The sequence below is a fragment of the Idiotropiscis lumnitzeri genome, chromosome 3, assembly GCF_059441095.1.
Source record: "Idiotropiscis lumnitzeri isolate Australia: NSW breed Sydney's pygmy pipehorse chromosome 3, RoL_Ilum_1.0, whole genome shotgun sequence".
NCBI classification, from domain to species: domain Eukaryota; kingdom Metazoa; phylum Chordata; class Actinopteri; order Syngnathiformes; family Syngnathidae; genus Idiotropiscis; species Idiotropiscis lumnitzeri.
Genome location: NC_142393.1, coordinates 22,868,097 through 22,893,289, shown reverse-complemented (window position 1 = coordinate 22,893,289; position 25,193 = coordinate 22,868,097). Strand labels below are relative to the sequence as shown.

The following is a 25,193-nucleotide window of genomic DNA, read 5'->3' as shown; positions in this document are numbered from 1 at the left end:
GTCAAGGCTAGCCTAACCAAACGCAGAATTACGACAGGCTCAATACCGTGAGAAATGTACATTGGTGTGAATTTGAGTGTCAGGGCTTGTTTGTCTAAATGTGCACGGGCATTAACTGGCGACCAATCCATTGTATGTCTGTATGTGAACTAACAATGGCTGGCAACCAGTTCATATTTTGTCAAAGGCGCCCTGATATCGGCTAGTGACCAATCTAATGTTTGTCAGTATGATCTCGGACTTTGACTGATGAGTGGCGACCAGTCCATCGTTTGTGATGTCAAAATCAAACCCTAAACACAAACCCACCATACTGCCCGAGTGTTATTTTTATTATTGCATTTGACATTTTAGAGGTTTTGGAATATTGGTCTTTCTGTCAAAGGATATAATGCAAATTAATATGGACAGTAAAATTATTGCCAGCCATCCAATTAATTTGCTTTAATTTAAGCATTATAGAGTACAGGATGTACAGTATGATGTGTTCAAGTGCATTACCCAGTCTTTTGAGTTCATTCCATTTTGGCTGGTCCAATGCAACAGTCAGCATTCCCAAGCGATGTATGAGGCAAGTTTGCAACTTCTAGTTTGTTTTTGTTCTGCCCCATTGACAGACAGTTATCGTGTGACTATGCAGAAAACAAAACGTTTTTTTTTTTGTTGCCACCCGCCCTGTCCCCCATCAAGGGGCATCGCTGCACCCACTGTTCCAGCACACGTTTGATCGCAGCTGATCATCACAGAGGAACAAAAGCCCATCAAACGCCACCGGGCCATTTTGCTGATATGTAAATCCGCCTCATCTGGGTATCAAAGGCTCGCCTCACGCTGCACATTTTGTTTATCGATAAATACGTTGACGGGGCTTCAGCAAGGACCGAGCATCGCTGAGCATCAACATGGGGAAGGTGAGTTGAAAACCATTGGAACAATTTGTTCGTTCGCTTACTCTCTGAGACCGACAGTGACACTTGACTCTCTCTGCCAAAGATCACCTTCTACGAGGAGAAGAAATTCCAAGGCCGCTGCTACAACTGCAGCAGCGACTGCGCTGACCTGCACTCCTACTTCACCCGCTGCAGCTCCATCCGAGTGGAGAGCGGCGTGTGGGTGATCTACGAGAGGCCCAACTACAAGGGCTTCCAGTACATCCTCTGCCCTGGCGAGTATGCCGACAACCAGCAGTGGATGGCCTTCAGCGACAGCGTCAAATCCTGCCGCGCCATCAAGAACGTAAGAGTCGTTATTTGAATTCATCTACGCCAACGTTTGCTCTTGATATAGTTTTATAAGCCTTGAGGTGGTGATGCTCATAAAAAGACTCCAGCCGTACAAACACATTGGAGAAAGACAACTTTATTTTTAGACAGCCTGCAAGTTTCAGGTCGACGATAAAAATTGTAGCATTCCATTACATCTGAATGGATTGAAATAATCCAAAAAAAACAGAACCAAAGATTTACCTAAATCTCACAACAATAATCTCATTCATGTCATTTCTGATGAGCATGTTGCAGGAATTAACTATTTTGTTCCGCGCTCTCAGGTTTACGGCAACGCGTGGAAGCTGAGGCTGTACGAGAGGCCAAACTTTGGCGGCCAGATGGTGGAATGCACTGACGACTGCCCCTCGCTGTATGACGCCTACAAGGTGCGCGAGGCCTACTCCTGCGTGGTGAGCGACGGCGCCTGGGTTTTCTACGACCTCCCCAACTACAGAGGGCATCAGTACCTTCTGGAGCAGGGCGAGTATCGGCAGCACGCCGACTGGGCCGCCGCCTCTCCCGGCATTGGCTCCTTCCGCAGGATCACAGAGTTTTAGGCTCCTCGCCCAATGCATCAATAAATGATTAGCTGACTCAAACTCTTTGCTTTTTTTGGGCTCTTTTCTTTGTTGCATGTGAACGATGTGGTCACATTACAATTACATGAGGCTCTGTTGATATACGGTGTTTGTGTAGACTCACTGGATTCAATTTATATTTGCACACCTCACAAATGTACTGTAAAGCGAATTTATGTGAATGTTTTTTTTTTTGTGTGTGTAAAGATAAAAAAAATGGACGCACAAAAATAAACACACTCGTTGTATGTCAATAGAACTACAGTACTGTGTGCCACTCCTGCTAACCCTTTAGTGACGGAAATTATAAAAGGTTTTTTGGAAATTCACTTTGCACTTATATTTTTTGTATGAACCTGCAAATGTTTTGCTGGTAAAAGTATTCCCAGTGTAATTCAATAGCAAAGTCAAAAAGACGTACAAGTAGAAACACTGATTGAACACCTGCACTTAAAAAGTAAAAAGTGAAAGTACAGAGTGAAATGTACGTTGTTACAAAATGTGCTTTAAAAAAATATGTTTTGATATCTTGGCACAATGAAAAAAAAGGACATAACAAGTTTCCTCTTTTATTGGTTTAGGCTGCTTACATATTGTTTATGTTTTTTTTTGTTTTACATCATCTTGAGTTCGAAAAAAGTAATCAGGCTATTTGGATAAAGTAAGGAGAAAAAAAAGATATGTGTTGTCAAATATATCGACTAAAAGTCAAACGTCTTTAGAAAACCAAATGATCCAGTACAGCTATCAGAAAAAATACAGTAACAAAATATTTGCACTTCATTACTTTCCATTGCAGAATGTGGAATATGGGAGGTGCATATGCATTCGAGTGAAATGAAACGATTCATTGATTTAATATGTTAATAATAATAAGAGAACATTTTACATCACTTGAATAAAATCTTATGTCGTTATTGTCTACAAAATTACAAAATTATTGAAATGGTATGTGAAACGCCCTCAAAATTGTCCGACACTGACATAAATCATCATTGGTTTGCTGAGACTATCTCAAGATGATAAAGAATTGTAACGCTTGAAGGAACTTCTGCTAAACAATTTCAGTTTTGAAACACATTGACAAGAATAATTTCCAGCCAGTGCCAAATGTGGAGCCCTCATGCCTCGCAGTAACGTTCTGCCTGACATCTTGTTTTTACCAGCGCCCGCTGCTGCAGACATTTAGATATCGTTTGCATTGTCCCGGGGAATCAAGGGTCAAGGCTTCTCAACATTGTGAAAAACTGATATGAAAATCATAAATACATTTTTCATTTACTTTTTTCCATGGCTTATGAATGGAAAAAGAGAAAAAGCTGCTTTGGTTTATTGATGTGGAGGATTTTGACTCTTCCGACTTTGAGTATCCAGATAAAAACTGTGCAGTCGGAATACAACGTGTCATTTTATACACAGTGAGTGAATCAACACTTCATATATAACAAAATTACACAACTGTACTGTTGCAGGATTGTTAGTTTTAGAATCATTGCAAATTTCCGTATCAACACATGTAAAGGCCAAATGCAAACTCAGCTAATGCGGCAAACTTAATGGGCAGCTCATTTGAATGACAATCGTTCCACTGGCATTGCATTTCATCAGCGTTTATATAAAAGTGGAGCCGCTGTAAGGCAGCGCAAATGAAGGCTTTTGATTCGACGGGGCTGATTGGAAGTACTAAGTGATCATGGAGCGTACAGGCAAGGTGAGTACATACTGTGTTGAAAGTTCTCCTTATATGTCGAGACGATTTCAATTTTGATTCTTCATGTTGATTTTATCCACACTATATATGAAGCAGTGAAACAGTGAATGCAAGATTCTACTTCTGTATAAGTATAAGGGTCAGTCTGTATTACAGTATGAGGGTCATTCCAGAATTGGAAGCAGCAACATTTTCGGTCATCAACAAAATTTTAATCAGAGATGGCTTCATGTGTCCCTAAATGTGTTTTTGATGCCGAGTTAAAAAAAAAAATGTTCCCCTTGCAGAACAAGTTTTTGTATTTTTGTTCATAAGTTTGACCTTTTAATAGCTTATTATTATTATTATTATTATTATTATTATTATTATTATTATAAAAAACCTTCATGTGCTCGAGAAAAAAAAAACAGAGCAGATCTTGAAAAGTATGCTTACAACTTGCATCTATGCTTTAAAAAAATGTGTAATTTGAATAGAAATAACCAATATTTGATTTGTCCATCTCCACCATTCCACTTTTTACGATATATTGTATTTGTCGTCTTAAGTGCGCTTTGGTGCAACAGTGTTGCATATCCCTAGGGAACCACAAAACATCTTTCCAAAAGAAATGCTGCTTTTACAATTAAATCCAGTTTTATTTTCTTTGAATGAATTGTAGTATAACTCTAACGACAGAAATAGGGTTGCAAATCGAATTGATGTTAAAGATTTTGCTCAAGGACATGCTATAAAAAGAAAAGAAAAACTTTATTACTAGTGAATCTTTTTCTAATAATATGAGTAACATGGTCAGAACAATTTTCTTGATGTCATTTGTGATCAGTCTAGTTGTTCACTTTTTGAACTTAAAGGTCATAATGTAATCAAATTTAAATGTTTGTTTTTAAAATCTCTGAGGGCAACGCTATTTTCCCCTCACAGATATTCTTCTACGAGGACAAGAACTACCAGGGCCGCTATTTTGAATGCAGCAGCGACTGTCCTGAGCTCACCCCCCACGTGAGCCGCTGCAATTCCATTCGGGTGGAAGGCGGCACCTGGGTGCTGTACGAGAGACCCCAGTACATGGGCTACCAGTATGTACTGGTGCAGGGCGAGTACCCAAATTTCCAAAGCTGGAATGGCTTCAACGACACCATCCGCTCCTGCCGCCTGATCAGACATGTAAGTCCCGCAAAACGAGGGTGTGTAGATTGTCAGACATCAGCGTTATGGGAATCCGAAAAGGATAATTGGAGACAACTGTTGATTGTTGGATGTAAAACCATGTCCAAAAACTTAAGTGTGGAGTTTCTCAATTCCTGTCTTGGTGGGTGTTGGTTTCGGAAAGCATGTATCTTCAAAGATTAAAAAGAAATCCCTACGTCTTTTGGAGTTGAAAATGTGTCCAAGATTTCAAGAGACACAGGCTGGAGATGAAGTTGGGTCAAATTACAATTTCGACTGGAATTTTATCTCAAAAGTTATTTTGTGAGAAAGAGTGGAGTAGACTGAACAAAACACAGCCAAACCAGTTCCCTCATTGTTCAGTTCTCGAAGGGCTGCTGTCATAAAAATGACGATTTCTCAATTTGTGGTTTACTAGTGTCCTTGTTAGTCTCGCTGTGTGAGATTTTGTGTTGGCCGGTGTTCAGACCGTATGCATTGATGAGATTGGAACTGTCTGGTGACTCATCCTGCACCCGTGCGGGATGTGTGCTTCCTGGCCTTTTTTTCCCCACTTGTGCAGATAAAGTTTTAATTTAAAGTCCTGTGTCTGTGATTTTTGTGCTTTACTAGAGTTCTGACCCACATGTACTGATAAGGCTGTAATTAGGTCTGACAGGTTCCCACGCACCGGGTCCTTGTCTCCATCTGCAATGTGACCTAATATCATGTAATCCCTCGCTCTTTAGGTTAACATCAACCTTAATGTACTTGTAATACTGGAATCTTGTGAAATCTTTTTTTAAAGGTACACCCAGAAAGGAAGAAGAATTTTGAGTACAGAAAAGTACAAATGTGAGTTCAAATAGTTCTATTGAAATCAAAAGATGAAAAAAGACGACACTGTGTTGCCTGGAGTGGTCATATGAGGGTAGTTGCTGTTGCCAGATGTGGCTGACTCAAATATTTAATGGAAAGATGATTAGTCAACTGACTTGTTGGTTGATGGATTAGTCACATGACTGTTTTGTTTGGTAGGTTAGACAATTGATTGGTTGGTGAGTTGATTGATAATTGATATTTAGTCATTTGGTTGATTGGTTATGTTGTATTGTCGTTTTTTTTTAGAACGAAGGAGTCTTTTGCAAAAATGTATCATTGAAAGACATTTTTTACAAATAAATCTAAATCTAAATCAACAAACCATACAATTAAAAAAAAAAGATCAACGAAAGATATTGCGCACTTTTGGAATGAATAATTTCATAAAACTCCATAAATGAGATTGTGGGTGGTTCTATGCACGGTAAGCGGAAAGCAAAAACGGGGGTGGTGTCTTGCCAATGAATGTTTTCTCAATAAACTTGGACAAGGCTGCAATCAAATGACCTGCTGGTTGACTGGGGAGTCAATCGACTCGTCGGTTTGGTTAGTTGGTCAACGGGTTGGTTTGTTGACCATTGTCATCAATGCTCCCAAGTTTATGTTCCTCTATGTCATTGCTGTCCACTTATTTCAGCCTTTTAAGACCAAGCAAGTAATTTCTCTACTTAATTTGTTTTTCATTGGGTCATTTTTACAGAATTAAGCAGTCTTTAAACATCTAATAATAATATAATATATAGTAATAATAGTACGATGTTATCTTGGAACAAATAGTTTGATTCTCGTAAGATTGCAACTTTATTTCTCCGAGAGATATGAATTTGTTATTGTGACATTGGGACTTTTTCCTCTCTAAAATAGGAACTCTTTCATTCATTTTCATCATTTTTAATTAGGCATACACATGGTAGCAATGTTTATTTGGTAGTGTGCCAGGTTCCCAGACCTAAAAAGCCAGACAACCCCAATATAAAGGCACACTAGAATTTCTGCGGTGACCAGAACGGAATGGTCATGGTGACTTTCCTTTTGTCATCCTAACTTCCTCTCTTTGTGCTCCAGGCTCCAAGTCGCCACAGGATTCGCATCTATGAACGTGCGGATTTTGATGGCCAAATGATGGAGTTCAGCGAAGACCAGCCAAACCTGCAGGACCGCTGGCGCTATCGGGACGTTCACTCAGCTCACGTCCAAGATGGCATGTGGGTCTTCTACAAGCAACCCAACTATAGGGGGCGCCAGTACCTGCTGGAGAAGGGTGAATACAGGCGGCATGCTGAGTGGGGGGCCCTCCACCCCACTGTTGGCTCCATGAGACGTGTTGTGGACTATTAAACCATGACACCGATGTTAAGCGCTTCCCATTCTTCTCCCTGTATTCCTTCCCAAAACAACCCCTTGCAATAAATGCACAAGCTCATTTGTGGTGTTTTTATTTGAGAAAAAAAATTCAAGGAGGTAGAAAAGTGGTCCTCAAACTTTTTGCGCCAAGCCGTTTGCCACCTAAAAAAGTTATTAGCTTACTAGTAAAAAAATAGAGAAAGTAAAGTGGAGTTGCGTTCTTGTGAAATTTAGGACCAAGCTTTGCCTGTCTTTGTTTGGTTTATAGTGATGGACAGAGTTAGATGTAGTGTTGTTGTCATGTATTTGGCCATTATCTTCTCCCGGATTTTCTTCAAAAATAAAATCTGATCATTCAATTGTAATAATTTTCAGAGCTGCCTCAATGATACTAATTGAATCAGTAACCAGACAGGATTGACAGTCTTTACTGCCATCAAACACTCACGAGCATAACATCCAACAACAGTCTGCTCAAAACAATCTCGCGGTACCTCCAAAATCTTGCGTTCATGCGCTGTAGGAAAAATACAATTGAACAATAGTTGTGTCATGAAGTGGCCTCTGAAGTTGCCAGGTTTGTGCACACTAAAAAAAAAAAAAAACACACTTTTCTTTATGTTCTGCATCACAGTGCGGTATTGCTTTTAGGTGTCGCTTCAGGGGCACCTGTGGTATATTTTGTGGTTGATGTGTGGGTCTGGCTCAGCTTCCCTCCGGATGGGTCGCCGAGCATGGCAGGGTTGGTGATGGAATAAACTTCTCTGACACAGCCATTTTGGTCCGAAAGAGATTTTATTCTCATCACATGCTGATGTCCAAAGAAGTCTCCCCAAAAAGAAAAAGGGAAATGTCCCCCCCCCTCTCGAGCCTTCCCTTCTAATAGGGAAGGCAAACAAAATACATGAATATCCAATTCTCCCTTATTGCATATGCATTTTTATCCTGCTTGACCTTAAACGGGCCTTATCAACAGCCTCCTATGAGTACCAGGTACGGACCCCCTCCCATATGCAAATCCTCTGCGCCAGACTCCCTTACTGCATGCAACCTTGGGAAGTTGAGGCCCGATGCCTCTCAAGGGTGTCACTTATGTATTAGGGAGGTCCAACACAAGAGTAGGTATTCCTAAAAGCAAAAATCTCGTCATGGCCATAAAATACGTTGTATATGTTAGACCTTGTGAAAATACACTACACACCAAAGCGAGATTGCGAGCTTTAGGACAACCATGGTTGTGAAGTTTCAAAGTTGGAAAAATCCAGCACACCAGCGCACGACCCTAGTAAAGATATGCAGAGCGGAAGATGGGTGGGAGAATGGCTAGACTAGCACCAAAGCTCCAGCGAGGAGGCTGATTCCACAGGCGAGTGTGGCATCACTCGACACATCATTTTAGGATGAGTGGTGTAGACGTAGCCCCTGAAAGGCCATGGTGTGAAAGGGTCTGCCAAGCTAACGCTTATGGATGAAATTGGAATATATAACGATCTACGAACAATTAAACGACGAAAAGCCTCTCCGAACACATTGTGTTTGCATTTATTGGTGACTTATTAAAGAAGGCAGAAATTGCACTAAAGTTGCTCATTTGACCCATGGAAAGTGCTAATGTAGCATGGTGGAGAAAGACTTGACTTTCTCAACATTTCACTACACATTTAATTTTATAGGGTTTGATTTTGGGTTTCTGAAACATAAAACGTCAACATTTATTCACAACGTTCGCTCAACACTGATTTTTCCACCTAACGGGGAGCTCTTCTTCGCACTAAAATGCGGGAGTCCCCTTTGGCCATACACGCAAAGCAGCAAACGCTGTCCTCTACTGGTCATATATAGTCATTGCAACTAAAATACCATAATTTCCTTCATTACCCTTTATAAATGAGCAATAACATAAGAAGTTAGTTGTAATTAATTCCAGGTTATATACGGTCTGCAGAAAGCACCCTTCAAAGCTGAGACAACTCGAGCTGTTTGCTGATGAAGAGTGGCCCATTATACCTGCTGAGAAGCGCAGAAGTCCATTAAAGTTACCATAATGTGTCCAGTGATTGCCTCAAAACGTTTTGCATCAAAATATAGTTTTAAAATAAGGACGGGCATCGGCATCTTTGTTGATCTCCTGAAATAAACCTGAAATTTTACCGATCATTTTTGCTGTAAAAACGTCCGCTTTTTTGGTTGAAATAGTCTATTTTGTTTGTGCTCTTTTGTGTCGTAAGAACTTGTATTCGTGCGGCTACTTTCTTGGACCCCTGATTAAAAAAACTACAAAATAGTGCTTGTTGTTGAAAAATGGACCATCCCGGCTGGACGATCCCCACTTGTTGATCCACACTCCACTCCAGTAGGTGTCAGTTATGCACCTCAACGTTATTTGCAAAGCGCTTAGAAATTACAAGCGAAGAAGATGAGCGCGCCGCGCTTAGATGAAAACATGTCGGCTGGGAATTTCTGTTAGGTGAAGTATTAAGTGTCGGTGGCTTGTCTCGTTCTCGTAGCATTATGGCGATTCCCCGGAAAAAAATTCGACCAAATCATGCCGACCGAAGCTCGCCAGCCAGCGTCCCCACGAGCAGCCAGTCGAGTGAAGCCAACGAAGCTGGCTGTGCTTTTGTGGAGGGTGCGGTACTTCGCATTACCATGAAAAACTTTCTGTAAGTTAATCGTCATAAAGAGAATACTTTGAATCATGTCAACGTGCCTTACATGTCACAAGTGTCACAACGAAGCAACACACCTCTCGACTCATGTAGTTGTTAACTAGTTAGCATTCTGTCAACTGTCTTAGTGATTCCTCCTTCTAAGCCAGTGTTCCGTCAGATTTTATTAATATGTATTTATTAGTTTATAAGTATTGTTGGTTTGTTATTTATAACAGTCTATTTACAAAGGAACTGCAAAATATCCTTCACAAAAATCGTCAGACTTGTACAGTATCGTTACCTGAACCTGATACTTGAGCAAAAGTATCTTTATAGAAACGAACTTGGGAAGAAAACTCACTTTGTAGGATTTTACTTGGGGAAAATGCCTTAAAGTATCTGACATTTGCTGTACTTCAATGTTGGAAGTAATTTTCGAATATGTGCATCGGTGCCTTGCCATCAGGGGTGGTCCTAGCTGGAATGGCACCTGCGCCCTCGCCTTTACGACACACTAACAGATAAAAAAAAAACTGTCAGGTGGAATATTTTGCAAAAAAGATAATAATACAACACCAGCAAAAAAATCATTACGTTTAAGGAAACAGAATAAAGAAAAATATTACATTCTAATTAAAGCTTCATTTCCAAGCATGCCTGTTTTCTTTTATGTTAAGGACTAGATTGGTAAATAATTTTGAAAGATTTACCTTCTGGCCTTCTTTGATACAAAATTGTCTCTGATGCTTTTGCTTGATCTGCTCCCCATCCAATTAATCTTTTGTGGGCCATAGTTGATGTCTTAGTGGTTTTATATTATCTTGTGCTGTAAAAATGCATTGCTTATACCACAGGTGTGAAATTCAAACTGAAACCTGTCACATCATTTCACGTGGCCCCGCCAACGCAAACCATATGCGTAAGGAGTAGGAGTTGTAAAAATAACAGTACACTCAAATTTATTATTTCACTCTTGCTGGTAATGTTATTCTCTTAATCAATTTATTGTACTTATATAAATGCCATTTTACACTCTGACGTGTCTTTCTTGCTCCGACAGGACGTACGACTACACTGTGGTTCGTCCAGGACCCAACCTGAACATGGTTATTGGAGCGAATGGAACCGGAAAGTCCAGCATTGTGTGCGCCATCTGTCTAAGCCTGGCAGGCAAGACCACCCTCCTGGAAAGAGACGACAAGGTCAAAAGTCACAGGCGGAAAGTTAAACCAATTAAAATGAACAAATGATTACAGTACACTGCAAGATAATTGTTGAGTGTTGTGGATGTGCTCACAATATCAATGACGACTTTTGTCTTCTAGGTTGGGGGCTATGTGAAAAAAGGATGCACCGCAGGATTTGTTGAAATTGAACTGTAAGTTGTCTGTGACGTTGTAGACATAGTCAAATGATTAAGGAACTAGCTGTTAAATACTAACTGACTGGACCAGACATGCTCTTTTAACATAACTTTAAAATGTGATATTGATACTGTGTTGTAGAGCTGATTTGACATTTTATACATACCTGTGAGAGAAGATTCCTTCCTCATACCCGATGATGGAGTTTTTGTTTTCAGCCTGACCTTCTTAAAGTGACTACTACGTTCCTTTGTTGGACATAAGAAAAAAAAATCCTCTGTGATTTATAAAAGCATCAGCGATTCTGTCAGCGTATATTGCTCCTCTCTCGTAAATTGAAGTCGTCCCGCTTTCTTCTCCTTGAATGCCTTATTTGATGAAATATTCTCAAATATTACTCCTCTGATTGTTTGATGTCACTTGGTGTGTGTACATGTTAAGCATGTAATGTTATTATGTTATTTAATCGGTTATGTAAAGTTTTATAACCCGATTAGTTAATGTAATTCATAATTTGGCACAAAAGTAGAAAGGTAGGCCTGATAAGATACATTTTCATATGCATTATGACTGGAATTATGTTCAACTATGTCAATGTGTTAAAATTATATGCCATTAATTAAAATTCTATTGTTCATTTAAAAATGTCTTCAATAATAAAATCTTGCAATGAGAAACTTCCTAATCGTAAACTAATATTCTTTTCAGCTTCAAGATTGGTGGCAATATAATAATTAATCGAGAGATCCATGTGGAGAACAACCAGTCAGTGTGGAGGCTGAACGGAAGAACTTGTAACCAGAAAACAGTTGAGGAGGAAGTCAAAGCTCTGCAAATTCAAGTCAACAACCTTTGCCAGTTCCTGCCGCAGGTACGTTTCAGTCTGGAGTCAAATGCAGACATGCAGAACATTAGTGTCAGTCTTTTCAGACTTCCCTTCTATGTCTCTGGTTTCTCTGCGCCAGGAAAAAGTGGGTCAATTTGCCAAAATGTCCAAAATCGAATTGCTGGAGGCAACCGAGAAGTCTGTGGGTCCCCCGCAGCTGTACGCGTATCACTGTGAGCTCAAAGGTTTTCGCACCAAAGATAAAGAAATGGAGGTAAACACGTACCACATGGCCTTGTTTTTATTCACTGTGAAAGTCCCATCAAAACATTAAAGATGACAACAAATAATCCCAAATGGGCTCATTTAACATTTTGTTATTCTCTAACGTTTTTCCATTGCTGCTTTCTTTTTCAGAATGTTATAAAGGAGAGAACTAGCTACCTGGAGAAAACCAAGCAGCGATACGAGAGAAACAAACTTGACGAGGACCGCTATTATGAGAAGCAGAGGCATCTGGATGTGATTGAGTTGCTTGAGAAGAAGACACCCTGGGTGGTGAGTTGGCTTGCAAAGATGCGGACAATTTACTTTCATTTTATTGAAAATTTTAAATCTGTGAATATTTTAAATGGGATTTATGGAAATGAACTGGAAATTGAGGTTTATTTAATGGAATGATATCATATTCAAGTATGAATATAAACATCTTTTATCAGCAGCAAACATCCTAGCAAAATAACACAATTAAAAGCATAAAATTTACAAATTAATTGATGCGCATAACTTTATAATTGTAAATCCCAATGGAAATTTTACACTTTTGAAAATTCAGAGAATTTTGCTGCCGTAGTGCCACTGGTGAGCGGAGGTCACTGGCGCGTGAGAATTTTCATTCAAATATTGAAGCCGCTTGTTGCCTCTGCTTGTAGGAGTACGAAACCACTCGCAAGGAGCTTGAGGGCGTGAAGAAGGAACGCGACGTGGCTAAAAGGCAGCTTTCCACCCTCAAGCAGTCCCAAGTGCCCATGTTGACTAAGCTCCAGACCATTGAAGAGCAGCTCAAGCCTAGTGAGGCGCAAATGAAGGCAAAGGTGAATCATTTTTGGATTCTACACAAAAGATAATGATCTCGCTTGATTTATAGCCATGCATTGTATTATTTATTTTTTTTAAGGATTTTGTACTATACCTAGTTCGACCGGAGTGTTTCGTGACAAAAAGTGCATGGAGTTCGCAGGCACATCTTACAACGTTAAGTGAAAGTGAAATCATCATCATAATGATAGGTTTATGAAGTTTACCCAATTTAAAATGATATGATATCGACTGGCAGATTTAAAAAAAAAAAAAAGATAATCGTCCTGGTCAATAATCAGTCTATCCCTCGTCGCGTGTCTCATCAAACTATTGATATTGGTACAACGCAAATGTTGAAAGCAGCATAAAGTAAACTTTTCATGGCTGAGTAACATAGCCAAGAAATCCCTCTATGCCTGCCACACGTGCCACATTTGCATGACTTTGTATCCTTATGAACGTTAAAAAAAGCAAAAAAGATGTGCCATTACACTTTAATCTTGTATGACAACAACAATTAACTGTTCAACTGTTCTGTCATACCCGCCAGAGGGCGAGAGAGAGATTATTACAATATGTGTGTATATATAAAAAATGTATCACTGTTCTTTGTTAATAATTAAACTTCATTTTCAGAGTGTTGCCATCAAAGAAGCTTCCTTGAAATGCAAACAAAAACAAGATCAGTTGGATGGAATTCACAAAAAGGTGAGTGACAAATTGCAGACCTCAGCCAAGGTGCTGACTTGCAAGTACTTGATAGTACTGAAACATTCAACATCTGGACAGATGTATTCAAAAGTTTAGAGACGGTCAAATTAAGTTCAATTAGTGCATTTCACCCAAACACAAAGTATCCCAAACTTTTTAGAAGTAGTTTAATTTAACATGTACTATGTGCTGAATTGTTAAAAAATGACTCCTGTCTGCAGATTGAAGATATAAAACAGGATTTTAAAATGAAGAAGACAGAAGAAGAAGATCAGAAGAAGCGCATCAGAAACGTCAAATTGATGATCGAGGACTTGAAAGTCGGGCTGGCCGAAGTCGACAAGCAACCCGACGTGACGCCGAGGATCAGTGAAGTCAATGCCGAGTTGCGGCACATCCAGCTGGAGCGGGGAAAAGTGCAAGAAGAGCAAGCCGGCCTGAGCCGGGAGAAGAACAACTTGTCTGCGGAGTTGAAAAGCAAGTATCAAAGACACGTCATATTGAGGCCAGCAACTCATTTTATTTTGTGGTGCTTGACAGTGTTGGAGAAAAATCTCTGCGACATGAACAACATGATGAAGGTAAAAGAGGAGAAGCTGCGTGGACGCCACAGGGACACGCACACGGCTGTGCAGTGGCTCAGGCAGAACAGACACCTCTTCAATGGAAATGTCTACGAGCCCTTGATGCTTGTGGTGAGTCGGACTGAAGTAGTCGCCACGTTGTCAACGCGGAATGTGCTTTTGTGAACGAGCTCCTCCAAGTTTGCAGCATGTAACCAGTGTACCCGAGCGGGGACACGCTTTGCTTCAACACTACTAATTGCCCAGCCCGAATGTTTATATATGTTTTTAAATCTTGCTTCCGCAGATCAACATGAAAGATCATCGCTTTGCCAAGTACATGGAGAACCACATTTCCTTCAATGACCTACGGGCATTTGTCTTCCAGAGGAAAGATGACATGGCAAATTTCTTGGCAGAGGTCAGGACGCTTCTGATTATTGTAGGAAGGCAACTTTTTCAGCAAACACGGTCCTAATCAAATTGAACCCCCTGATAATGTATTTAGTGTGAATATTTCTGACTTCAGGTCCGTGACAACTTGAATTTGAGAGTCAATGCCATTATTGCTCCAACGGAGACGTGCTCAAGAGCTGCTCCATCGCGGCATATTGAGTCCTTGAGGTGAGGGTAAAACGAATTCTACATTACTTTTAAGTTGGGACTTTAAAGCAATGACCTCTACATCAGAGAACTTAAGGAATTCTCTTTCCCACCTTATTCCTACGCCCATGAGCTTTTGCGTGAATTAGGTGCGTGACTTCCGGTGGAGCGAAATGAGCGTTTTGCTTACATGGAAATTGTTTGTGCGAGTCCAATTTCTAAGACAGTCACCGACTTTAACAATGTGGGAAGGGCCACTTGTGGCATATTATAAAAGAAAACTTTTCAACCCTGCTTCCTGCTAATGTGAAGGGGTAGGAGGATGTCATAAAAGAATTAAAAATTGACCAGCGACAAGGTATAGCCACGTCTCGTTACTTTCTAAATCAGTCGCTTCAATTATGATTAATTTGTAATCTGAAAAGCTCTGAGGAGTGTCCATACATACACAGTAAGAAAGTTGGCGGCGCTTCGTGTAAGCAAGCTTGACGTCGCTCAATGTCATAAAAAATGCGATCAACCTTCAAAGTTTATGGGAACATCACTACTTATGCCAACCTCAACCGCTTCAAATATTAGAATAATCTGCCCCGATATTTTGAATTTTATCAGCATAATGTCTTCGTCGCTATTGGCGCTCACAACATCTTATTGAAAAAAAAAAACTACCTTTTGTGAATTTGGCTTCTTCACTCCTTGTTGGAGAACACAAACTACTGAAACTTCTAACAGCTGGACAGATGTATTCAAAAGTTTAGAAAATGGAATACTGTAGTGTATTTCACCCGAACGGCCAGTTTCCCAAACTTTTTAGTACTTTAATTCAACATGCACCATGTGCTGAATTGTTAAAAAATGACGACTCCTGTCTGTAGATTAGATATAAAGATATAAAACAGGATTTTAAAATGAAGCCGCCGGAAGAAGAAGATCAGAAGAAGCGCATCAGAAATGTCAAATTGATGGCCATAAAATCCGAAATATTGCAGCGATCCTTCAGTTGTGTTAGTTACATGTAATAAATAGAGAGACCAGTATTTAGGCCGACTAAGTAATTTGACGGTCAGTCAGCAGCCAAGCCTGGCCACAACAACCCTATTGTGAGTCGGTTCGCCCAAATAGGCAGACTCCTCACTTAAAAATGTAGAATTGAAGCGGCCTTTTGGATCGTTTGGTCCGATCCAACCTTTGCAGATTCTCAGATAGTTTTGAATTAAATAATTAGACTGGTGCAGTCGCGCCGCTAACATCAAGGTTAATTTCCCTTGTCTGTCCTTGCAGGCGTTTTGGATTCTTCACCTATCTGCGCGAGACCTTTGATGCCCCCGACGAGGTGATGAGTTACCTGTGTCATCAGTATAAAGTGCACGAGATCCCCATCGGCAATGAGCAGACGGAAGCCATGATAAAAACGGTATTAACGTCACACAATTTTAAAAGTCAAGTTCCTGTTAGATGAAATCCAGGAATGAGGGTTGAATTCTGCGCGTATTTTGCAGGTGATTGAGGAGCCCTACATCAAAGTGCTGTACACAACTGACCACAAATATACGGTGAAGAAGTCCTTCTACTCCAACATTACATCGACCAAAAACACGACAGTGTATCCGCCCAAGTACCTCAGCATCACAGTGGACGCCGAACGGAAACGGCAGCTGGAGCAGCAGATGAAGGTGAGCGGCACCTGCGATGTATAAGTGCATTCAAAATGAGCTGTGATTTCAACTGCATTCATCGATTACTTGGTTTCACATCACAAATATCATGACCAAAATTTGTGTAAAAAATATATTAAATATGCAAAGTAGGGCTGGGACACATGGGTGAAAAATGTCTTTCATGTCAGTCAAATCAGAAAATGGATCAAATGGGTTAAAGATCAATTTGCATCTCAAAAACCTAGCAAGCAAATACTCTCTTGGACTGCATTCATTTCGGTTGTCTTGGGTCTAAGTTATCTTGTTAGCAGGTTTGTTGTTGGAATAAGGCTTTGGATTTCGTGTGATGTGAAGGCTAAGGGTTGGAGCTGGCTAGCATGTCATAGACCGGGAACTCCTTCACCTCGACACCGTGTACCAATGCAGTGGCGTTTAGTCTCGTTAGTTTGCATCATATGTTATTGTAATGAGGCAACCTGTCATTTATTTGAACAACATTAAGCCACACTTGCATTCAACGCACATTTGTGCATGCATGAGCGCACGTTTTCTTTGCTGCTTCAACAACTACTTCTTCTGGTTAGCAGATAAGCATTTGACGGACTAGCCCCACAAAACACGCTTTGGTGCTCAAAATCTCCTCTCACGTGCTTATAATAGTGGCACAAATCTAATGACATAAATCTCAATGCAGGGGCGTGTTTAGCCCCTTTTTCGAGGTGCTGAAGTACTCCTGAAATGAATTCAAAGCCCCCTAAAATTTATATTGTTTGTCATTTAACTATTTTCTTTTTAATTAGCTAGAAATTTGTAAAAACTATACAGTAATTGTTTGAAATGTAAACCCCCCTTTTACTTAAAAAATGGCTTGATCCACCTGTCCTCAAAGGCGCTCCCCCCCTCGCTCTATTGCTCTTCCTTAAAGCGACCGCACTCAAAAATGTAATCGACTGAAATCCTTTTGATCAACCCCCTTCATGCAGATTTGCCAGTCAAGGCTTCGAGAGATTGATGAGCAGATAAACACGTTGCAAAAAGAAGCAACTGCACTGGATCGCCGTGACAATGAACTGTTGACAGAGAAGAAGTCCCTCTTGGAATTAAAGGGCAAAAAGAGACAACTGGAGCAGAAAATCAGCACCAAACAGGACAGGTATGATCAAACCTACTGGTGCCTCGCTTTGCATGAATGACTTAAAAGTTTGGACTTACTTGTACTTTATATGTACTTTTATCACTGCAGTATTTTCTATCATTGCAGTACTTTTACTATCATTTCAGTACTCTTACCACTACAGTACTTTTATCATAGCAGTATTTTCTATCATTCAGTGTTTTTTTGTTTTTTTTCATCATCGCAGCGTTTTTATTTATTTCCCCTCTTTACCATGGACAGACATTAAGAGTGTTTTCCTTACACTATGTTGTGGGATGTAAGTGTGTATATACATGGGGATCTGTGTGTATACTTGCATGCTTTTTATGAATGTCTGCTGCTAATGTTATACATTAATGGCTACATTACGCCTCCGCCTCTGTGTGATCTATATTTTGCTGCTGTAACACTGCAAATTTTCCCATTGTGGGACTATTAACGGACATCTTTATCTTTATCTTTATTTATCCTGATGACATTAGCGTCACGTTTGTTTTCAGTGGATGTGCATTTGATCAACCGTTTAAACCAAATCTGCATATATTGAAGAATTAGGATCCATATTCACATTCAAGCGTGTCCGTCAACTAGGATGCTGACTTTAAGTTGAATACGGTCGATTTGGCCGTTGGAAAAAGGCAGTCGATATGTCAAATCCAACGATTCTTACTTACTCTTTCTGTGCATCGGCGTTACTTTGTGCTGTTTCAATTTAGAGTGTTCCCTTAACCTACCATAAGTAATAACAAAAAAAAACAATGCCAACTAGTTTTGTAGCCATTTAAACCATCTAAAAAGTTAGTGGGCGTGGCTTATAAACTGGTACGCTCCAGAGATCGATTGTTATGGAATGCATTTGGCGTCTGATGGCCTACCTCCATGTGTTTTAGGCTGAGGCAGCTGGAGCAAAGTGGAATTGACTTGAAGAAGGTTGAGGCAGAGACAAAACAGAAAATAAGTGCTGTCAATTCCCAGAAGACATCCATTGTTACTGCATTATTGACACAGATGAAGGTAAGGCTGAAAAAAGAGGAATGCCCCCCGTGTGCTGCCATCTCCCGCTCCATTTTTCTCTTATTTGAACTCCTCCACTTGGGGCATGATCTCATCCCCAACTCGAAGAGGACACCAATGCCTCTAGACAAGTGCTGATTTTCTGCACACATGCCACTGCAAACTGATTCAACAAAACTTGAAGCTCATGATTTGACGAAGCGAACAAAACTGTATCATCTACAAAAAGTTGAATCAAGACAAATGGGCTCCTGTTACTTGTTGATGTGTCACCTTAATCCAAAAGACATCCTCAGGTCAAATTTTACGTGTGGAATTCCCCAATTTATATATCATCAGTGTTAAACTAAAAAGCTTCTATGATTGAAGGCTAATCGTCTTCATCATCCAAAAAGAATCCAGTTGCCTTAATTCAACTTTTGTGTATTACCATGACCAGGATGACTGAAACGCTACAAACATATTAAGATGATTCTTGTCCCACGTTCATGGTTCTTTTAAATTCTCTGGCTTTCCCTGTTATCGTGAGAATGTCATTCTGACCTCAGTTGTCGCCTCCTCTAGCTGCGAGCCAAGTTGACCATGGAGAAGGTGTACATGGCATTGGAGATGGTGGGCCTGGTGGCAGAGAAGACCAAGCTGGAGACCATTTGTAGAGAAGGCGCAAATGGACTCAAAAGCATTAATGTAAATATTTGACCCGCCGATAGCTGCTCAGCATCTTCTAGCTGTGTGTTGCTGATGTGACTATTGCTTGTATTTATGTATGTGTGTGTTTGAGTAGCAAACGTGCATCCAGCTGGAGGAACGGACAGTCCAGCTCAAACAAAAATGCAAAGAGATCATGAAGCGAGCCAAATCCGTCTGCAGGATGCAACCCGATGAGGCGTTACCCGAACACCTCCATAATGTCAAGGCTCTCCCCGGCCGCTAAATTTTGTACTTGTTGTGTGGTCCGATGGGCATGTGAGTGCAATTGCTATAAAGTTTTTGTTTTGTTAATGCAGGCTTTCAGTAAGCTGCCCGACACGCTGGACGAGTTGGACGCTATGTTGAATGAAGAGCGGTCCAGAGCCGAGTGCTTTCCCGGACTCAGTAAAAAGGTAACTCTTGACATGCATACACAAAAAAATGGTGAATCTGAGCTCAACAATTGGTAAGGCATTTATTTTTACGAAATATGCCTACTGCTTGAAGACAGCTGGGATGGGCTCCAGCACACCCGCGACTCTCGTGAGGCAAAGCGGTTCGAATAATGGATGGAAGTTGTACAATGCGTTTGAAATGATCTTAAAGTGTTTTGGGATCATTTGTGGTAATTTTATTAATGTATACAGTTATAAGCATTTTTTAGGGGTGTGTCAGTTATTTGTGGCAAGATATTAAAAAAAAAATAAATGTAACATCATACAAAAAGTAAGTTAAGGACAAACTTTCAAGAGTGTAACGTCAATATTAAACTGAAACTCTGAAGCGGCTCACACACCAGGATTTGTGTATGACCTTGATTGTTGTTGTGCCCCCCAGGTTGTCGAGGAGTGCAGCAAACGGGAGCAGGAAATCAAGGAGCTGGAACAAGAGCTGACTGAAAAGAACGCTGACTTAACTGCTTTCAGACAGAGGATGTCACAGGTACACCACACTTATTTTGACCTCTAAACTTTAGAATGCGAATGTCCAACGCTTCGAGACTTGAAGAGTTCAGGCGCAAAAATTAGACATCTCAATTTTGAGTGAATTTAGTGAAAGGAGTTTTTATTTTGGTCTGCAGGTTAAAATGAATAATTTTTCATTAGTGTTTTCTTAGTTTATATGTAATTAGCAGCAATTAAGGATATTTTCTCTAAGAAAAAAATACTTTTCGTGAAAAGGTCTTCAAAGTGGTTTCGATGTCATTTGACCAAACCAGATAGCTCTAGAGGTTCAAAAAAACACACCGATAAAATTATACTGAAATCCTATTATGTTTCGTAAATGAAAATTAATCAAATTAGTCAACCCGTGTGAACTAGAACTACAATCTCACAAATGAACCCTTAACCCTGAAATGAAATATTATTTATATAGCACTAAAAACATGCACAGCTGTAACCAAGTTCTGTACATAGGTTCAAACATACAACACAATAAACAAAAATCTATATTGTAATAATATTAATAATAATGATCGATAAATAAATGCATAATTAAAACGTATACATCCTTTTCTCATTAAAGTATACCAAAAGCTCCCTTCAGATTGGCATTTTGCATTTACAGTAGGGGGTCCAGACTTCTCTCTTGTTGCACATCCACACATAGTAAGTTGTCGATGAGGAAAAGGATGACACAATCACACAACCTGCTTTTTGAAGCGACGACGGAAGCGTACCCGACGAAACGTCTTTATGCTGATGAATTTCATGACGTCATCTCTCTTGGATTCTGACTAGGCTCCCTTTCAAGCACAATCCAAACTACAATAGCAGCAATTTGGCAAGAAATGCACTGACATGTTTGGGGACGTTAGTGATAAGTGATGAATTCATAATGACATTAATGCAGGACTGCTGATGATATTTTGATGGTCTTTGTTTTGTTTCGACTTTTGTTCCATAAATTCAGTTCTAATCAGTTCTTAGAGCATGTTTGTTAGTTTTTATTAATTTGAATATTTTCAAAAATCCTTTGTTTTAGTTAGCTATTTTAATATTAGTTTTAGTTTTTAAGAGTTCAACCATTAATATTACATTATGAAAGAGTGCGCGGCATTTATAGCACTTAACATGGGTCAATAATTTGTAAGAATAACAACCCACATGTAGAAAAATATTAAATTGACCATAAAATAAAGAATGACTTCAGGTCCGAGAAACATGGTAAATGTAAACATCGATTTTTATATGCGTGTGTGTGTTTGTGTTTTGCACAGGCTAAGGAAAACTGGCTCAACCCTCTGAAACAGCTGGTGGAGCAAATTAACGACAAGTTCAGTGATTTCTTCCACGCCATGAAGTGTGCAGGAGAAGTGGATTTGCACTTTGACAATGAGGTAACACACCTTTTCACCTTTGATTTGCCCCCTTTTAAGCATCCCTGTTTCTTTTCACTTTACTTACGCTGTACATTGATTTTTAAAGAGAGAGTCACAATTGTGGGCAACCAGTGGGATGGATGTTGTTTGGCCATTTCAACCTCTTTTTTTAATACAAGACATTACATCATTATTTTTGTAGCGCATTTTTGCTAAACCTTTGATAGGAATGCGATGGTTTGATTCAGACAAATTATTGATATGTGTACGCCACCATTTAATATTTCGAATGTTTTCACATCCATGCGCTGTAACTGGGCGCCAAAGTCAAAATCTCTCCTTGTATTTGATTGGTGTTGCCGGTCTACCGCAGGAGGAATATGACAAGTATGGCATCAACATTCGAGTCAAGTTCCATGAAAGCAGTCAGCTACATGAGCTGACACCATTCCATCAGAGTGGAGGCGAGCGCAGCGTTTCCACCATGTTGTACCTCATGGCCCTGCAGGAGCTCAACCGCTGCCCCTTCAGAGTGGTGGATGAGATCAACCAGGTAACCTACAGAAAAAAACTTGACAAGCTTGTAAAAAAATAACTGCAGTTTTGGAATTAGAATGCTTATTTTAGTTTTCATCCAGGTAACGCAGCATCATTTTTTTTTTCAAATTGTTCTCCAGTGTTGTCTGCCTAATATGCTGGGTTAGTTGACCCACTATTTTATTTATTTATTCACTCATGACTTGAAGACCTTCAAAATAGCGCTTATCGCGTTATCGTCAATGTTGCTTTCAAGATGTGCAATTTTACATGGAGTGTTAATACTCTGAAAGTCCCAATATGGAAAGTCCTCATTATGCGAATCAGTGTGCAGGAATCAGTCAGGTGACTTGGCACCAGTTGAGTGCAACACAAATTGAGAAAATGGAGAAGTCTCTAATTTCAGCGAATAATATAAATAGCAAGTCGTAAGTCTACGTCCCTAGAATTGAATGTCGGCAGGCCTCTGATACACAGCTGGCGCTGGTGCTGTGTTCGTACCATTTTAATCAATGATAGTGTAATAAATGTATTAAATTAGCAATTGCAAATTATTTTAGGCTAGTGTTATGTTGATGTGAGTTTGCAACAGTAAATGATAGCATGATAAAGTATACCAACTTGAACAAAGCAGTGTTTGGGAACTCAAGCAAAATGGCATTATTTATTTATTTTTTTTATTTCTTGAAAAGAAATGTATGTAGCTTCAAGGATTCCGCCCGACAGTGACGATATGATGGCTTTTATTAGAGGTGGGAGCAAATCACCCAAGTATTTTGGTCCTCTGTCCAGGGTATGGATCCCATCAACGAGAGGAGAGCCTTTGACATTCTGGTCAGCAGCGCCTGCAAAGAGAAAACGTCACAGTACTTTTTCATCACCCCCAAAGTGAGCGTTTGAGCCGCAGGTTCCCGTTTGACTCAGCTTTTTCCTGAAAGTCACACTTTGTCGTGTCGGTCCGCAGTTGCTGAGGAACCTCAGCTACATGGACAAGATGACCATCCTTTGCGTCCACAACGGCCCTCACATGTTTCGCTCCAACGAGTGGGACGACAGGGCGTTCCTTCGGCGATGTCGTCGGAAGAGGAAAGCTCAGACTTGATTGGGACTTTTACAAATGCGTTCTGATGCCTTGGGAAGAAGGCACCTCAAAGGTTAAAAGCATTCACCGAGGCAAATTCCGTGAGCCTTCAGCTCTGTTAGCGTATGCGCCACGGTGATGCGAAACGTAAAACAGGAAATGGAACTTATTCCGTCATTGGAAGGTTTTGTACTATCCTGCTCACAGTAAGTTGAGCATATTTTCTGTTCTATGGTTACCGTCATGCCCTTCTGTGGTGGCATGAAATAGAGCACGGGCCCACTGCATATTTTAGTGGAGGTAGAATATCGTCGCTGGCCTGTGAAAAACACAGTATGTCCGATTTTGTCTTTTTTTTTTATGTTCACGTTAATGAGATGCCTGTAACGCAGAATCCCCATTCATTTAAAAATAACAAAATTTAAAAAAAAATGTCTTTAATAAATTGGAGTCGGATAATTTTAAAGTAGGCCGTGCATTCTTCCATTTTTGTGTTTGGTCCTCATAGGAAAGCTTTAGGCACACTCAGTCTCCTGTGGTAGCACACAACTGTTTGATGTTTATTTAGTTTTTATTTTGTGATGTTCAACTTTGGATGTTCCACTGTATTTCCCATGTGAAGTTTGTCTCAAAATGAGAACCATTTGGAAATCAGGCAGCATCCCTGTTTGCATTCCACTTTTTGGAGGTTCAATTATGTTAATAAAAGCTTCCGAGTTGTTTAAAATGTGCTGTTGCTGTCGGAAGCTGTCTTGAATGAAACAAAACATTAAACAAGAGCTCCGGTTTCACTAGATTTGGTTGTTTTGATGATTATCAAGATCGTGAATCAACCAACATCCTACCGTGTAATTCTATGCGTGTTGTCCTGAAAGAACCAAAGGTCAGACAGACCCCAGATTGAGTGGCACCAGTTGAACAAGTGGTTTAATCTGAGTTTAAGGAAGCAGGAGCACATGCTATACAAAGCGGAATAAAGCAAGAGTTTAGGTTTAGGGTATTTGGGTTTTGCATGAAATATCAGGATAAATCTAAAATAAGCCCAAACATTTAAATGCACAAGTCCGTCTGTTGAATGTCTGTTCTTTTGTGCACAAATAACTCTTCTTAAACAAGGATCTGAACGGCAAACACAATTGTAATTTTTTCCAGATGACCACTTCTCTCTCTTTCTGTGACTCCTCCAGTCTCATGATCCCATTTGTAATTCTCCGATGACACTCGTTAACATTCTTCCTCATTGTCCAATTCCTGCTTTGAGCCTGCAAAGTACTGTTGATCAATTGATGGATGACGTCTTGGTCTCATTATGTCAAAACTCAAACAGCATGATTAAGAGGACATTTTTGATGGAGTTGAAGATTGAAGATATTCCCCATCCATGGCCTTATTTAAGACTGATGTCATTGTCGCCAAGCATGACGTCGAGTGCCAGCTTCTGGCGTTCAAAATTTCTTTGTCTGATCTGGGAAAAAAAAATTTGGTTTTCCTGGCTGTGTGCTTCGGGTCATTGTCACATTGAAAGACCCAACCAGGACCCATCATTAATGCGCTTCCTGAGAGAAAGGTTGTTCCCCAAAATCTCACAATACACTGCTGCGGTCGTCCTGTGCCATGTGCAGAAAAACACCCCCAAAGCGTGATGCGACCACCCCCGTGCTTCACAGTAGGGGTGGTGTTTTCATTGAGACCACATAAAGTGGCTCCGCTCCGATTGAGATTGGCCGTCATGTTTAGCTTCTTCCATTTTTTTAACGATTGAGTTAACAGTGGACTTTATTTCACCAAGCTGCTTGGCAATTTCTCCGGAACGCTTTCAGGCCTTGTGGAGTTGTACAATTTTGTCTCTGGTGTCTTCGGACAGTCTTAATTATTGTATGGGGTGGGCAGGTGTCTTTAAGCTGCTGACAACCTCACACAGGTGCATCTGATTCAGGATAATAGTGGAGACGGACTGATCGGGCTTCAAGGCTCAGAATTCTAGATTATAGACAGGTGTTCAAA

General features: G+C 40.2%; 3 protein-coding genes across 3 annotated transcripts; all 3 read left to right on the top strand.

Moving 5' to 3' along the window:
- The first annotated feature begins 744 nt into the window (after nucleotides 1-744).
- Nucleotides 745-1,867, top strand: LOC148340448 (gamma-crystallin M2-like). Its single transcript, XM_088291427.1, has 3 exons — nucleotides 745-911; nucleotides 994-1,236; nucleotides 1,550-1,867. The coding sequence occupies exons 1-3, from the start codon at nucleotides 903-905 to the stop codon at nucleotides 1,823-1,825; spliced, it is 528 nt and encodes a 175-aa protein (XP_088147553.1). The 5' UTR covers nucleotides 745-902; the 3' UTR covers nucleotides 1,826-1,867.
- A 1,626-nt stretch (nucleotides 1,868-3,493) lies between these two features.
- LOC148340447 (gamma-crystallin M2-like) lies at nucleotides 3,494-7,011 on the top strand. Its single transcript, XM_088290016.1, has 3 exons — nucleotides 3,494-3,557; nucleotides 4,482-4,724; nucleotides 6,654-7,011. The coding sequence occupies exons 1-3, from the start codon at nucleotides 3,540-3,542 to the stop codon at nucleotides 6,924-6,926; spliced, it is 534 nt and encodes a 177-aa protein (XP_088146142.1). The 5' UTR covers nucleotides 3,494-3,539; the 3' UTR covers nucleotides 6,927-7,011.
- Nucleotides 7,012-9,277: 2,266 nt separating this feature from the next.
- smc5 (structural maintenance of chromosomes 5) lies at nucleotides 9,278-23,985 on the top strand. The gene is made up of 24 exons (XM_088291762.1): nucleotides 9,278-9,595; nucleotides 10,644-10,785; nucleotides 10,909-10,961; nucleotides 11,656-11,818; nucleotides 11,913-12,047; nucleotides 12,191-12,331; nucleotides 12,706-12,867; nucleotides 13,490-13,561; nucleotides 13,786-14,041; nucleotides 14,105-14,259; nucleotides 14,435-14,548; nucleotides 14,657-14,751; nucleotides 16,012-16,144; nucleotides 16,230-16,403; nucleotides 17,372-17,541; nucleotides 18,435-18,558; nucleotides 19,123-19,245; nucleotides 19,343-19,468; nucleotides 19,566-19,661; nucleotides 20,086-20,190; nucleotides 21,470-21,589; nucleotides 21,945-22,124; nucleotides 22,901-22,996; nucleotides 23,073-23,985. Exons 1-24 carry the CDS (start codon nucleotides 9,444-9,446, stop codon nucleotides 23,208-23,210), a joined length of 3,225 nt encoding a protein of 1,074 aa, XP_088147888.1. The 5' UTR covers nucleotides 9,278-9,443; the 3' UTR covers nucleotides 23,211-23,985.
- The last annotated feature ends 1,208 nt before the right edge of the window (nucleotides 23,986-25,193 follow it).